The sequence below is a fragment of the Argentina anserina genome, chromosome 1 (assembly GCF_933775445.1).
Source record: "Argentina anserina chromosome 1, drPotAnse1.1, whole genome shotgun sequence".
Lineage (NCBI taxonomy): Eukaryota > Viridiplantae > Streptophyta > Magnoliopsida > Rosales > Rosaceae > Argentina > Argentina anserina.
The window spans coordinates 1,838,470-1,852,284 of NC_065872.1; the positions used below are offsets into that span (position 1 = coordinate 1,838,470).

At 37.1% G+C, this 13,815-nt stretch overlaps 1 protein-coding gene across 1 annotated transcript; it reads right to left on the reverse strand.

Moving 5' to 3' along the window:
- Positions 1-512: 512 nt before the first annotated feature.
- LOC126792915 (uncharacterized) lies at positions 513-3,767 on the reverse strand. The gene is made up of 8 exons (XM_050519430.1): positions 3,282-3,767; positions 2,648-2,785; positions 2,479-2,553; positions 2,323-2,394; positions 2,046-2,128; positions 1,498-1,629; positions 1,197-1,410; positions 513-742 (listed from the first exon to the last, which is right to left on the reverse strand). Exons 1-8 carry the CDS (start codon positions 3,765-3,767, stop codon positions 698-700), a joined length of 1,245 nt encoding a protein of 414 aa, XP_050375387.1. The 3' UTR covers positions 513-697.
- Positions 3,768-13,815: the final 10,048 nt, after the last annotated feature.

The window sequence follows — 13,815 nt, forward strand, 5'->3', positions numbered from 1 at the left end:
GAGCAAGTTTGTATATATTCATTTAATGTCAAAATCATCAACAAAAACCGAAAGAAATATAAGAAAAATGAGTTACTACTTGACAAAAAAGCCAGGGGTTGAAGAAGACTAGTGAAATAGTTACAGTTAAGGAGCCGTCAAGAACAAAGCCACAGGGCTTATAATCTTATATTATATTTGGCTGGTATGCAAGTGGATTAGTAATGTTGTATAGGGCAGGCAAAATTGAGGATCATGCACGAGGTGTCGACCAGTTGTTCACATGGATATAGATGGATGGGTACAACTCTCTGTCACTGTCCCTATTCTCAGCTGGCTCCACATGCTAAGCTGTTCTTCAACTCAATCCATGACCCATCATCTTCTAACAACAGAAAGAACGAACCAACTTCAATAATGAGGAAATTTCCAAGCTTGTTTGCTTAGAAAGATTTTCCAAACTGTTTTATGAGGAAATGGTGAGGGTAAGATGGAATCTGGGGGATTTCAAAAGAAAATTCTACCTATTAATTTCTCTTGTGGGGTTAAGTTGACATTAAGCATCAGGCAGTCAGGCACATATATCCATCTTTGATCAAACTTGGTTACATAATAGTAAACTCTAAAGAGGAAAAATAAATCTTACAGCAATAACTTGGTGTTGGAGAAAGATGATATATGAGGAAAGTTAGTTGAACAATAGGCAATGTTGAACACACTACTCCAATGTGAATTCCTCCAACCATATCAGCACTTCATTTCTCTATAATGCCATCAGCATTAAAACAAAATCAAAAATCAATCGTTAGAACGAAGAAAGCAAAATTCTGTAGGATTTGATAGCCAAAAGAGGACTAATAGTACAAATGAAAGCTTAATGATCAAAATACTTGCTACTGGTTTTGCTTCAGTAGATCACTACTAGCTATTAAAGATCAGGCCAATGTCGGATGAACAAAACATATGTCATTTTTTAAATGTGAAAGGGTAGACAATTCAGCTGAATTATTTTAGTTGAAATTTTCTTAAAAAAGAGTTTCTTGCAGTAATTTCAAAGCTTCATGTCAAAGTTAGATATCCTGTAACTTAGTAGATGATGTTTCAACAGTAGGAATATTCTTTGGTGAAGTTCTCTCCATGTGAAGTTTTCTTCTTATGTGATGAAACTTGGGGATATCTGAGAAGTGAGAACACATTATCAGACTGATGTTACATACCAGTATAAAGCTCCAAGTTCGGCCAGGGTCATTGTAACGAGCAAGCATACAACCGGCCTTCGGTTTGAGACCGTCTCTGATGAGACTAGCACGCAGTAATTTCTCCTTTTCACGAACAACGTCTTCAGTAGGCTTCTCACTGAACTTGATAACAGCAGCAATGCCTTCTTCCATTATTTTTAAGCTAATTGTATCTGCATTAGGATCTGGTAAGCTGACCACAGCACATATTTCTTATTAGTCACTATTCACATGGACAAATCTAAGTACAATATATATCCATCATCTCTTCATTCTCCACCTGCTAAGATCCTTGTCTAGTGGAAGACATACTTTGATGCATACTTTGGAAAATTCAGCATCAGATGCCTCAGTGAACACCGGTGTTGTCATTGGTATCTTCTCCATTTTCGAGTTCTTTCCAAAGATGTATCTAAGCAAATCCCATTTTCCAAATCATTGAAGAGAAGTGACAAAAGTTAAAATAAACTACGTACACATGATTAACTAAGCTGTAACACAACCAATGTTTTAAAAAGCGAAGGCGTACCCCAAGGCGTTTTCTTGAGAGCCTTGAGCCTTAAAACTTGAGGCGTAGTAAAATGCGTAAAAGGCGTAACATAAAGCGTAAAAGGCGTAACATAAGGCGTAACATAATGCGTAAAAGGCGTAACATAAGGCGTAGTAAAAGACGTAACATAATGCGTAAAAGGCGTAACATAAGGCGTAAAAGGTGAGCATTGGTGTCCAGACCGAAAAACAGAGGCGTTATGTAAGTACCTTTAAGCTTTTTAAGCCTCAGGCGAGCCTTGAGACGAGTTTTTTAAAACATTGAACACAACCACTTACCCAGTAACATCATTGAAACCAGCTGATCCAGACAGCTTATCTACATTTCCTTCAACCACTATAAAAGGAGAGTATTTTCTTACCTATAGAATCAATCCACGAATCAACTTCGTAAAACAGTAAATCCTTCCAATGAAATTGAGTCATACACAAATATACCTTAATATGTAAATCATTTCATTAATTGGAATTGAATAAACTTAAGAGAATGAGGTCTAAAACCCTAAGTTTGATGGAATGCAACTTAATTTGGCTATTCATTTAAAGGAGAACACACCTCATAATTTTCTGTTCTCTTTAGTATCTCATATTTTGGTGTTTCCAAGTCTGGGGTTTTGTAGATCCTCAGCTGCAAGGTTTTACATACAATTCAAGAAGAAAGTCAAGAAAGAATCATTATGCACGATAATGGAAAGTGAAATAATGAGTCTGCCAATATCTGCTTGATTACATCTAACAAACCTTCTACAGAAAAATAGTCATTGTTTCTTATGGAATCCCAGAAGTCCTACATGTACATTACAGATACATGAACATTTTTAGACATTAATAAATCATGAGTATTGTTCTTTGTGAAGAATCATGAGGTAAATGATTGGTACCACGTGGCTGCAGAACTTCCCGGTTTCGGGGTTGATTCCCATAACAGAAGTGCCAGTGAAGAACAGTTCTGGTTTCCAAGGCAGAGGGATGAACTTCATAACCATAGTCCACCTTGTAGTGATTTCATATGGTCCTGACTATATAACAGCTTAATCAGTAAACTAAAACAATACCATGCCACTGCAATGCTTAAGGGACATCAACATACATAATTGAATTTACATAGATTGAAAACTTTTGAACTACAGAGTTTGAGAATGCTATCAGATATATTCTCCTCAAAGTAATCATCAGACAACAATAGATGTACAGAGCTCATATTCAATTCTCCGTAACTATGAAAATTATAGTTTGAGTTTGTCTTCTCAACAACATATCATCCAACATTTATATTCATCATAAATGAGAACAGGAACATACACAATTGTCTAACATCTTCAACATAGTCATATCATAAAAGGTTCCCTGAAACTCTCTTTAATGTAGAGTTAGCTATGCATCATCCAAAGATTCTAAGTTACATCATTTCCTTTTCTGGAAACAATTCAATTGCCAACCTAAAATTTCCAATAATCTAATAGTTAATCTTATTGAGAAAGAAAACAGAACTCAGCAAAATCTTAGACTGATTACCTGTTTGGCCCAGTGCAACTGGAACTTGGGAGTGAAGACAGTCTTCAAGAAGGCAATGTTCAACAAGTAGCCAGTTATAGAGTCATGCTTGGTGATTGGATCCCTGAACTTCACACGTTCATCATACGCCGTCCGATCAATTCCCTGATCATCAAACAAGTGAACTAAATCCTCGTACAGAAAACCGACTAACCGTTCCACGTCGATGGTTGATTTTGGCGAGCTCTGGTCTACTAAGCTAAGTCTAACAGCCCACTTTGAGTAGTTTTGCGCTGTTTGAAGCCCCAAGTCTTTGTATTTGAAGGCTTTGGAACGTGGGTGGCAAGGTAGTTTATTCGGTTTTATGGTGCTAATTCGCCGCGCTAATTCGCCGCAAACTGACGCACGCAGCGGGGATTGGCCTGAAAACTTGGTCGGAAAGATGTGTGCTAGCCATTTTGAGGTTGTGGTGGGCGTGTGACTGTGTTGTTTTTGGTGTGTGCCCATGCAAAGCAACTTGCTTCGTTGGCTTTGGAACATCTTAGCCACAAGTTGATTGGTGTGTGTTCATTTCTGAAATTAGTGGCTGCAATGTCTTCATGTAAACACAAATGAGTGGTATAATTCCTCGATTGAATATGGTTTATTAAAATGATAAAGAGACACCAGTATCATTGTCATGCAGATACAACAGTAAGCTGATTATTCCACTCGAACCCAGACTAGCACATTCTTTCAGCACAACTCCACACTCTCAGCACACGACTTCAGCGATGAGAAACGCGCCAAGCGGCATCATCCCTCTCGTTATATAGCCATCCATGAACTTCAGTATTTAACAAAACCAAATCATAAACACCAAAGTGTCCATTTCCCATCTCCTGGTTCGCATTGTGTTGGAGAGTAATGATGTACTGTATATAAGGGTAAGTTGGTGAACAATGAGCAATGTTGAACATGCTACTCTAATTTTTCTTTCAGCCAACGGTTGACAACGGATATTATTGTTTTGACCCTGCTCATAAATGTAGTAGCATGTTCAACATTGCTTTCAAGAGAAATGTAGTAGCATGTTCAACACTACATTTCTCTTAAAAGCTAAAAGCACCCGGATTTGATAGACTAAAAGTACAACTAAAAGCTGCTTATGATCAGGACTACTTGCTACTGGTTTCGCTTTGGCTAGAAGGCGCGCAGTGAGTAAGAGCTAGCAAGATTAGTACTAATAGGACTAGTAGGACGTACAAACGAAAATCAGGCCAAAGTCGAACGACCCAAAGTCCCAAACAGCTGTCTTTGGTGAACTTTTCTCCATATATCATACAAGAATACAGGCATCTAAGAACACAAAGTTATCAGTCTGATTTTACATACCAGTATGAAAGCTCCAAGTTCGGTCCGGATCATTGTAACGAGCAAGCATACACCCGGCCTTAGGTTTGAGGCCATCTCTGATAAGACTAGTACGCATAAAATTCCTCCCTCGTATGAACAAAATCGACGGTAGGCTTCCCACTGAACTTTGCTGTTCTCATGTTGCCTTCTTCCATTGCTTTCAAGCTTATAGTTTCTGCATGACTGCATCAGGATTACGTAAACTGGCCACAACATATTTTTCTCATTAATAAATTAATATAGCTATTTTCCTTAACAAATCACAAATGACAAATGTAAGTACAATAATACATATATACATCTAACATCTATTAATTCTCCACTGCTTTACTGGCGCTCGGTCGCCGCAAACTGATGCACACTGCGGAAATTGGCCTGAAATCTGGGTTGGGCGTGTTACTGTTGGCTTGGGAGAGTTTCAATATGCATGAAATTTTGGCACATCTCCATGTACAATAACGTTCGCAATAGCTTATGAAAATGTACGTCCATGTTCAAGATATATCAGTATCATTGTCCGTCGGGTAAAATAAAAGAATTGTATTCAGGAGAAAATTCAAAGGAAAAAGCAGATGTAGACAACTCACAACTAACAAGTAATCGAAAAATTGAACGTGTTCCCTTCTTCTTGGTCACAGAATAACATCTTTACATCTTATATAAAATGCAAAAACTATGAATGTAACGACTCCAAAATTTCAAGCATAAAAACTCAAAATCTCAAAGTCGTTAAACACCAAACAAGCTCGATGAAATCGAAATCATTTAACGTGCACAGCGGATCATCTCTGAATTCCAAATACAACTCAGTCAAACCGATTATTACAAACCAAATTTATAATTCGACATTACATATGATGGAAAATGTAATAATCCTCACGTCTAAAATCACTCCAATTCTCACACACAAAATCCACGCTAGAAATCTCACCACGAACGGACACGCACGACTTCAAATCTCCGGAGTCGTCACTCGATCTCCACTAATCAGTACCTGCGGAATTATCCCCTACACCATTGAATTGGTGCACCGGGATTGTAAACACAAACCCGGTAAGCTTATAGCTCGTATGAGTAAAATGACAATACAATTCGCATATCAATATATACGAAAAATCACAATCAACAAATATAAATGCCCTCATGAGTCAATGGACGGCCCATCAGGTTGTCCCAAGGAAATATGAAAATAGAACGCTCATGAGAAATTAAGTAACCCTTCTGGTTACCCAAATGCATTTATAATACGAGTATCAAGAACGCTGGTACACATCTGTTACCCCTCTCGTAATACACCGCTGATATTGGATAGCCACCCGCTACCCAACATCCAAAACAATCTGAGTACCCATGAGCAGATAACCACCCGTTACCTCACATGCAGTACTACGCTGATATTGGGTAACCACCCGCTACCCAACATCCAAAACAATCTGAGTACTCATGAGTAGATAACCACCCGTTACCTCACATGAAGTACTATGCTGATATTGGGTAACCACCCGCTACCCAACATCCAAAACAATCTGAGTACTGATGAGTAGATAACCACCCGTTACCTCACATGAAGTACTATGGCTGACAGACTAGAGCTCTAACTGTATCGTAACTTTCGCCCGGCCAAAGGCTAGGTTCCAACTTGCCAAACACGTACAATAATCTCACATCATATTGTACCAATCACGTCCGAAGACAAATCAACATTTTAACAATCTCAATGTTAAAAATCACGCACAATGATCTCACATCATATTGTACAATTCAAATCACATGATCAATATATTCACAATAACATCATAACAGTATATTATATAGCAAACTATATATATTTGTACTTATTTACCATTTATACAATATATATATAGTCCACTATATCTTATACATGTCATATTTCACAACACATGCTCAATACACAATCTTCCGTCATCAAAATGACCATTTCTAATGAATTAATAATAGTATATAATATAATGAACTATATATATATGTACTTATTACCATTATACAGTATATATGTAATCCACTAAATTGTATACATGTTGTAATTCATTATTAAATACTCATGCAAAATCTTGAATCACCGCGAGGGTAGATTCGTAAATATGTGAGATTTTACTCACCTTATTGACTTGAGCGTAATTCCACAATTTCCGGAGGTAATTCATTTCCTCGATTTAACGATCACCTTGAAAAGATAAGAAAGGAATTTAGAAACATTTCGTAAACCTTTAAATGCCAAAACAGTAATAAACGTTTACTGTTCAGAAATTTTGGTTTATACGAAGTTACTGTTCACTGTACTATTCACGGTTACTGTACAAATACACAATTAATACGTATTTCTGTACGTATAAATAATATATATGTATTTCTGTACGTATAAATACTATATACGTATTTCTGTACGTATAAATACTATATACGTATTTCTGTACGTATACGTACTGTTTAAATGTAAATACCATTCAGTAAATAAAATTTACTAAATTACCCTTTTACAAATTACTTTTTACAATTACTGAAAGTAATTTATATTTACATTTACCGAAGGTAAAATTTAATTACATTTACCGTAGTAAATAAAATTTACAATTACATTTAAATAAATTACCAAAATACCCCTATTGGAAACACTGTCACACCGCCGCACGTGGCGGCGCGTGGGGCACACGCGCCACCCGCCGGCAGGCTGCGCGTGGGGCTCACTCGCCGACGCCAACCAAGGCGCGTGTGATGCCACTGCCGTGCCCAAACTCTCCCCCTCCTCCCCCTCTTCCTTCCTACGGCCTCCGACTACCCCTAGGCTATCCCTAGCACCCTCACGCGCCGCCTAGAGGCGGCGGCATCTCCCACACTCCTTCACTGCCAATTCTTCCCCAATTCGAATCCAAATTCTCCCAATCACCCCCAAATCATCATACAAGCACACACACAACATCAAATCATCGATTCATACCTAGCTCAACAGTGGAGGTTTCGATTCGTCGGTGGTGATGTTAGGGAGGCCGGCGCAGTCGATGCGAGTGGAGGTGAGGCCGTGTGGCGAATCGGGGTTTAACCCTTATCGTGGAGGCTCCGGAGGTAAGAGGAGGACGGTGTCGGCGAAGGAGCTCGGGGAACGAGCGATGCTCTCGGCGGTGAGGTAGAGCGCCGCAAGCTCAGGGTTGCTTGTGGCGAAGCTTGCGAGGCCGTAGGGAGTGGCGGTGCTGGCCACGAAGGGCTGAGGGCGGAGATCGGGGAGGGAGAGCGATCGGAAGGGAGAGAGGAAGGTTTCGGGGAGAGAGAGAGAACCGAGGGAGGCGGGGTGAGAGAGGAACGAAAGGGTTTCCAATTATGGGAACCCTAGCTGAAAAACATTCCTTTTATACCTCCTCCCAAAATCGAAAACTAACTTCCGTCGTTAATAAATTTTACGTATGTCGTCCGATTAGAACACGTCACATATCCACGAACTCGTATCGACGAGCTCTACAACTTTCGTGAAGAAAGTTTTCGCAACCGAGCGACGAAATAAAAGTCGATAAATACGTTCGGAAACGTAACGTTTTTCGAATTAAACGTTCTGAGAACGTTTCCGTTTTCGTTTTGAAATGTCGCAAAACCTCCAATTGTCGTCTTGAATTAATTTCACAAGTTTAACACTTTGAAAATTGATAGGAGCACTTTGTGCGACGTTCTTAACATGTTTTTACCTCCATTCGTACTTTACTTAGCCCTTATTATTGTAGTATAGAGTCATTGAGTCGAGTTAGGAGTCTTTAGTGACGTTCGTTCCCTTTTGGTGCTAAAACGGGTGTAAAATGCAGAAATTGTCGAGAGTGCTATAGAGTAGTATTCCTTGTCGAACTAGGAAACCTAGTTTGGTTAGGATTTTTATTATTCGATAATTCTGTAACATATGTGATTTATATTTATTATTTCCTTTCCTTATTTTCAGAATTAAATGTGAGATAATGACTTGGAAATTATGGAAAGAAAGAGGAGAAGAAGGAAACAAAATGAGAAAAAGGAAAGAAATAATTTAGTTTCTGAATAAGATGAAAAGGAAGAAGTATGCAGCCTTAAAGGAGGGAAGGTTCATCGGGCTATTAAATGGAAAAAATAAGAAAAGAAGGAAACAAAAGAAGAAAAAGGAAGGAGAGAACAAAGAGATAATTCTGAAGAATGCATGTGGTCTAGAAGAAGGGAGAATGCATGTGAACAACAAAGATGATCATCATTCAATTGAGAAGGAAAGAAAAGAAAAAATAGGAAATACATGGATCAGCCAATTCAAAACCCTAGCAGCCCCTCCTCTCCTCCTTCCTCTATAAAAGGCATGGCCTCCCTCACAATTCACCATCTCCATTCTCTCACAAACAAAGCTGAATTGCTGCCCAAAAACATCCAGAAAATTCAAGTCAAAAACCTTCATCCATCATCACCAAGCCGTCCTCATCTTCCTCCTCCACCAATTCGAATTCATCCTTGCTCCATCCTAGAAGGTTTCTAATGTGTGATTCATCCATGACTTGTAATCTTTCTTTTTATTTTCTGCAAATTTCGAATTCATTGTATGAATCATTGGATGTTATTTTTGGTTTCATATATGAACAACATAAATTCAGACTTCTTTGGTTTTATGTTTTGATTGCATGAACTCATGAAATATGTTTGTATGTCGTGTGTAGCATCTATGGGCAGTAGGATTTCGAAATTAATTTAGGTTTTATTTCAATTAATTCCTTGAATTTGTACATCTAAATCAATGCTTGAGGAAGCCAAGGCCATGGTTCTCCTAAGGTTGAGATTTAATTCACCAAAGTGTTCATCGATTGAATATGCGCTTCGTGTTTCAATTATGGATACTTATATAGGGCTGTGATAGTTCTAGGAATTTGCATGTTTAATCAAGATGAGTGACGCCATGCTTGTGTAACATGTCTCCAATTCGACTTAATGTGCTTATGTGCTACTTTGTTGTTTAACTAGAACGCTTCGTTATGTTGAACTCTCTTTAGCATATGTTTAGAATTGAACGCTTCGTTGATTCTAAATAATTAAGAAGTCTTAACGATTAGATGAACCGCTTCGGACTCTAATTAGAATTGGAATTGAAATGGACTTAGAAATAATCGAAAATACTTGCTGCCTATATGTTGTTCTATACGTGTCATACATGTTTCTTGAGTAGAATTCGTGTTTTGGTTATGTGATGAATGGTTGATCAATTGTATAAAAGTAATTTAGGATTTATTTTACGTTGTAGTTTTAGAATCCAAATCAAATCCCCCAATAACATGATAAGTGTTGAGGCCCTTTTGATTCCCCGGACTGAACGATCCCTGCTTATTCTATACTAACGATGATGTTTTTCAGGGTATTTTATAGACGTTCTAAACGAACGCTCTATCATTTTGGCGCCGTTGCCGGGGAATTAATTAATTCTCAATGCTTTGAAGTGTTACTATTGTGTTATATTGTGAATTGTATAATTGTATTTTGTTTCTGTGAATAGTAATCGTAAATAGTGCTTCTGTGAACAGTAACTCCAAAAGAAAAAAAAAACTTGTATAGAACGAAAATTTTTTATTGTGTATATTAAGTTGTTATTTGTTATATTGTTGTAGTAGTATGCCTATAAGAAACTTGTTACACATAGTTAAATTTTTTATTTTTATTTTTAAGGAAGCTAAATGTTTATTTATGCTTAGTTTATTGTAAGTTATAAGGTGAACGGAATAGGTAAAGTCCATTTTGTTAATATTAGCCTTAACCCTCCATTTGTACCTTGCAAAGGTCACTTGGGGTTGTGGGCGGCTTTTATTAACACTTTGCGAGCAGTCTAACACACAAAGTTATTCCGAGCTGAGTAAGGGGCTTGCTATTTTCATTACCCTGGTTCAAGGTTTACAAAATTGGATCTCAGAGGCCCATAGACTGACATACATCTCGGTGATGGAGTCGATTGGGAAAGCATCCTTTCGAGGTTGTGGCCCCCGTGGTGTCCAACAAATGAGTCCTGCCTTGTGACTATCTCTGATTCTAGCTATCAAGCCTTCTGAAACAAAGGAATGAATTTGTGTCTAGACGACGTACTTAGGCCGTACGTCCACCTCGCTTTATAACTTAGAAAATAACTTTGTATAAATAGATGTATATAGTTTCAAAAGAAAATAATATTCTAATTTTTAAGGCATATCGGATAAAGCAAGACCCTTACCTTGGGCTATTTCAGTCCATTGCACAGTTAGCTCCTCTGCTCCACGTACCTTAAAAGTTAGGATTGTGTGTGAATAAAATCAATTAGACTTAGTATTACTCTTACATTTGTAGATTTCGAACAAAAAGAAAAAAAATTGTCTTTAAGTTTAACTATATTTCTATTCAATTGCTAACATTTCTTTTATTTCATTTTATACTTAATCTCTAACATTTTGTGTGTCTTTGTATACCTTAGTTGCCAGATAGTGATTTTAAGAAAGAGTTGGAGAATTCTATTCTTAACAGTTGATTGAAGCTCTCAATGACTTGGGAAGGACGACAAGTGTTGTAAGACGCAGAGTTGCACCACACTCTAACTTTTGATTCATGATTTGCAATTAATTTCACTTATACTAACTTTTACTTAATCATTAACATTATACTAACTTATTCTTTGAGTTCCCATGTTCACTCTTCTAATGTTCTTTTTCTTGATACGATGTAGTTTAAGAGTGGGTGAACATGATTGAGTTTTGATAGTCAAAGAGGCACAAATTTGGAGGTGTAGAACTCTAAGTGGCGTGGCCTACAACTTAAAAAGAAGTGAAGAGTCTAGGCTAAAGGACTATAAACATTAAGCGATGCATGGGAGGCAACCCATTTCAACCGTACCTGTGGAGGAGTCGTCTACGGGAGTTTGAATTTTCTTATCCCTTCACTCTTATGGTTGAATTGTATATGTGTTGATGTGTAATCTTAGTCTATACTTATGAATTACATTCTGATTATTGAGCTTACATTGAGGACAATGTAATTTTCTAAGTGTGGGGTAGGGTTGCATGATCATTGTTTGCTGATTTTTGCTTTATTTTCATGTTAAAAACAAAAAAAGAAAGAAAAAAATTCGAAAAAATGTTTTAAAAATCGAAAAAAAATTGTGTTGTTTTGAGTCTTAGGATGCCCCTAAAGTCTAGGATGATTTTGTCTCTAAATGCATAGATGATGGTTTCGCATTCTAAAAGAATTGAATTGTAAGTTTCATTGATAATGTCGATTTGGTATGAACATGTGAGATTTTGATTGAATGTAATATGACATAAATGTTTGGTTAGTTTAAGTCCATAACAACCTGTGAGTTTTCGAGCCTATATATGCTTTCTTCTTGAGTGATAATATGAAATTTCGTGGTTGTTTTGTGAACCTCATTATTCTTTGCATATTCAATGACTATGTGCCATAGCTTTTAATGGACTCTAGAATTTACTAGAACTCATCTTTTGTGATTGTTGAAACTTTTAAGTCATTAAATGCTCTGATTTTGAAAGGGATTTATGGATCATTTCTAGGATTACCATCACTTTAGCCAAACAGCCATGTATCCCTATATGTGCCCTGTTTGGGACCCCTTAGTTGAACCTCATTTGAGCCTACATTGAGCCTTTCGTCATCACCTATGTTATCTCCATGCTTAGTATAGTTACCTCTACCTTGTCCTATAGACTTGGCAGAACTATTTTCGAAATGATGTTGAGATGATGTATGAAATAAGTGTGGGGTGGAAGACATGAAAAAAAAATGAAAATGAATAAGCTTTTAAGCATGCCGAAAAAAAAAGAGATGAACAAAAAGAAAAAAATGATAAATTCGGCAATACAAGAAAAAGAGAAGAAAAGATGTTGTCTTCCATTTGTGATATGGAGTTGAGTTGAAATTGAAGGTCTACAAATGTGTATTTGACCTTTGTCCATGTTCACTTTGTGGTAGAAATGATGATTGGGCCCAACTTGTTATATTTGGTCATTGATGGTGTGTGGTGTCATAAGGATGGTGTTTACTCTGCTAAGTCTATAGGATTACCTTTGTAATTCCTTGATATTCCATGCCTTTACCTAAGCCTAAACATTCACCTTGTATAATGATCCTAATGATTCTTAAAACGAGCAAATCTTGGTTTGTGGAGATGATCACAAGAGTTGAGCATATGGTTTTGGTCCATTTGTGCACTTAGTTGTTAAATGAGGTTTTCCTTTTGTTATTCACAAAGAGCTTTCATTTGATGAAATATGCAAGCTATTTCATGCTTTATTATCCTTTCTCTTGCATATACTTGTGTATGAATCATAACCATGAATCTGAGTGAAAAGAAGAGAGTATGCCTTGTGAGGAGGATTGGATTAACTAAACATGTTATATGCTTATTGTCTCATTTCTTACTTATTCATACCATGAAACATGTTTATGAAACTTTGAATTTATGTGCTTACATGCAGATGCTTAAACTTGAAAGCTATGTGTTTTGAGATTCTGAGGCAATCATTTAGGGGCAATAGAGTTTTGTGTTGTTTTGTTTTGTTTTGCTAAGGGACTAGCAAAAGCCAAGTGTGGGGTAGTTGATAGGAGCACTTTGTGCGACGTTCTTAACATGTTTTTACCTCCATTCGTACTTTACTTAGCCCTTATTATTGTAGTATAGAGTCATTGAGTCGAGTTAGGAGTCTTTAGTGACGTTCGTTCCCTTTTGGTGCTAAAACGGGTGTAAAATGCAGAAATTGTCGAGAGTGCTATAGAGTAGTATTCCTTGTCGAACTAGGAAACCTAGTTTGGTTAGGATTTTTATTATTCGATAATTCTGTAACATATGTGATTTATATTTATTATTTCCTTTCCTTATTTTCAGAATTAAATGTGAGATAATGACTTGGAAATTATGGAAAGAAAGAGGAGAAGAAGGAAACAAAATGAGAAAAAGGAAAGAAATAATTTAGTTTCTGAATAAGATGAAAAGGAAGAAGTATGCAGCCTTAAAGGAGGGAAGGTTCATCGGGCTATTAAATGGAAAAAATAAGAAAAGAAGGAAACAAAAGAAGAAAAAGGAAGGAGAGAACAAAGAGATAATTCTGAAGAATGCATGTGGTCTAGAAGAAGGGAGAATGCATGTGAACAACAAAGATGATCATCATTCAATTGAGAAGGAAAG

What these genes read in the sequence shown, in the direction of transcription:
- LOC126792915 (XM_050519430.1), bottom strand. Translation starts at nt 3,767, where the DNA reads ATGGGCACACACCAAAAACAACACAGTCACACGCCCACCACAACCTCA. An exon ending in GGAAGTTCTGCAGCCACGTG is followed by an intron (nt 2,554 to 2,647) that starts GTACCAATCATT and finishes ATGTACATGTAG; the next exon opens with GACTTCTGGGATTCCATAAG. An exon ending in ATGTAATCAAGCAGATATTG is followed by an intron (nt 2,395 to 2,478) that starts GCAGACTCATTA and finishes AAAACCTTGCAG; the next exon opens with CTGAGGATCTACAAAACCCC.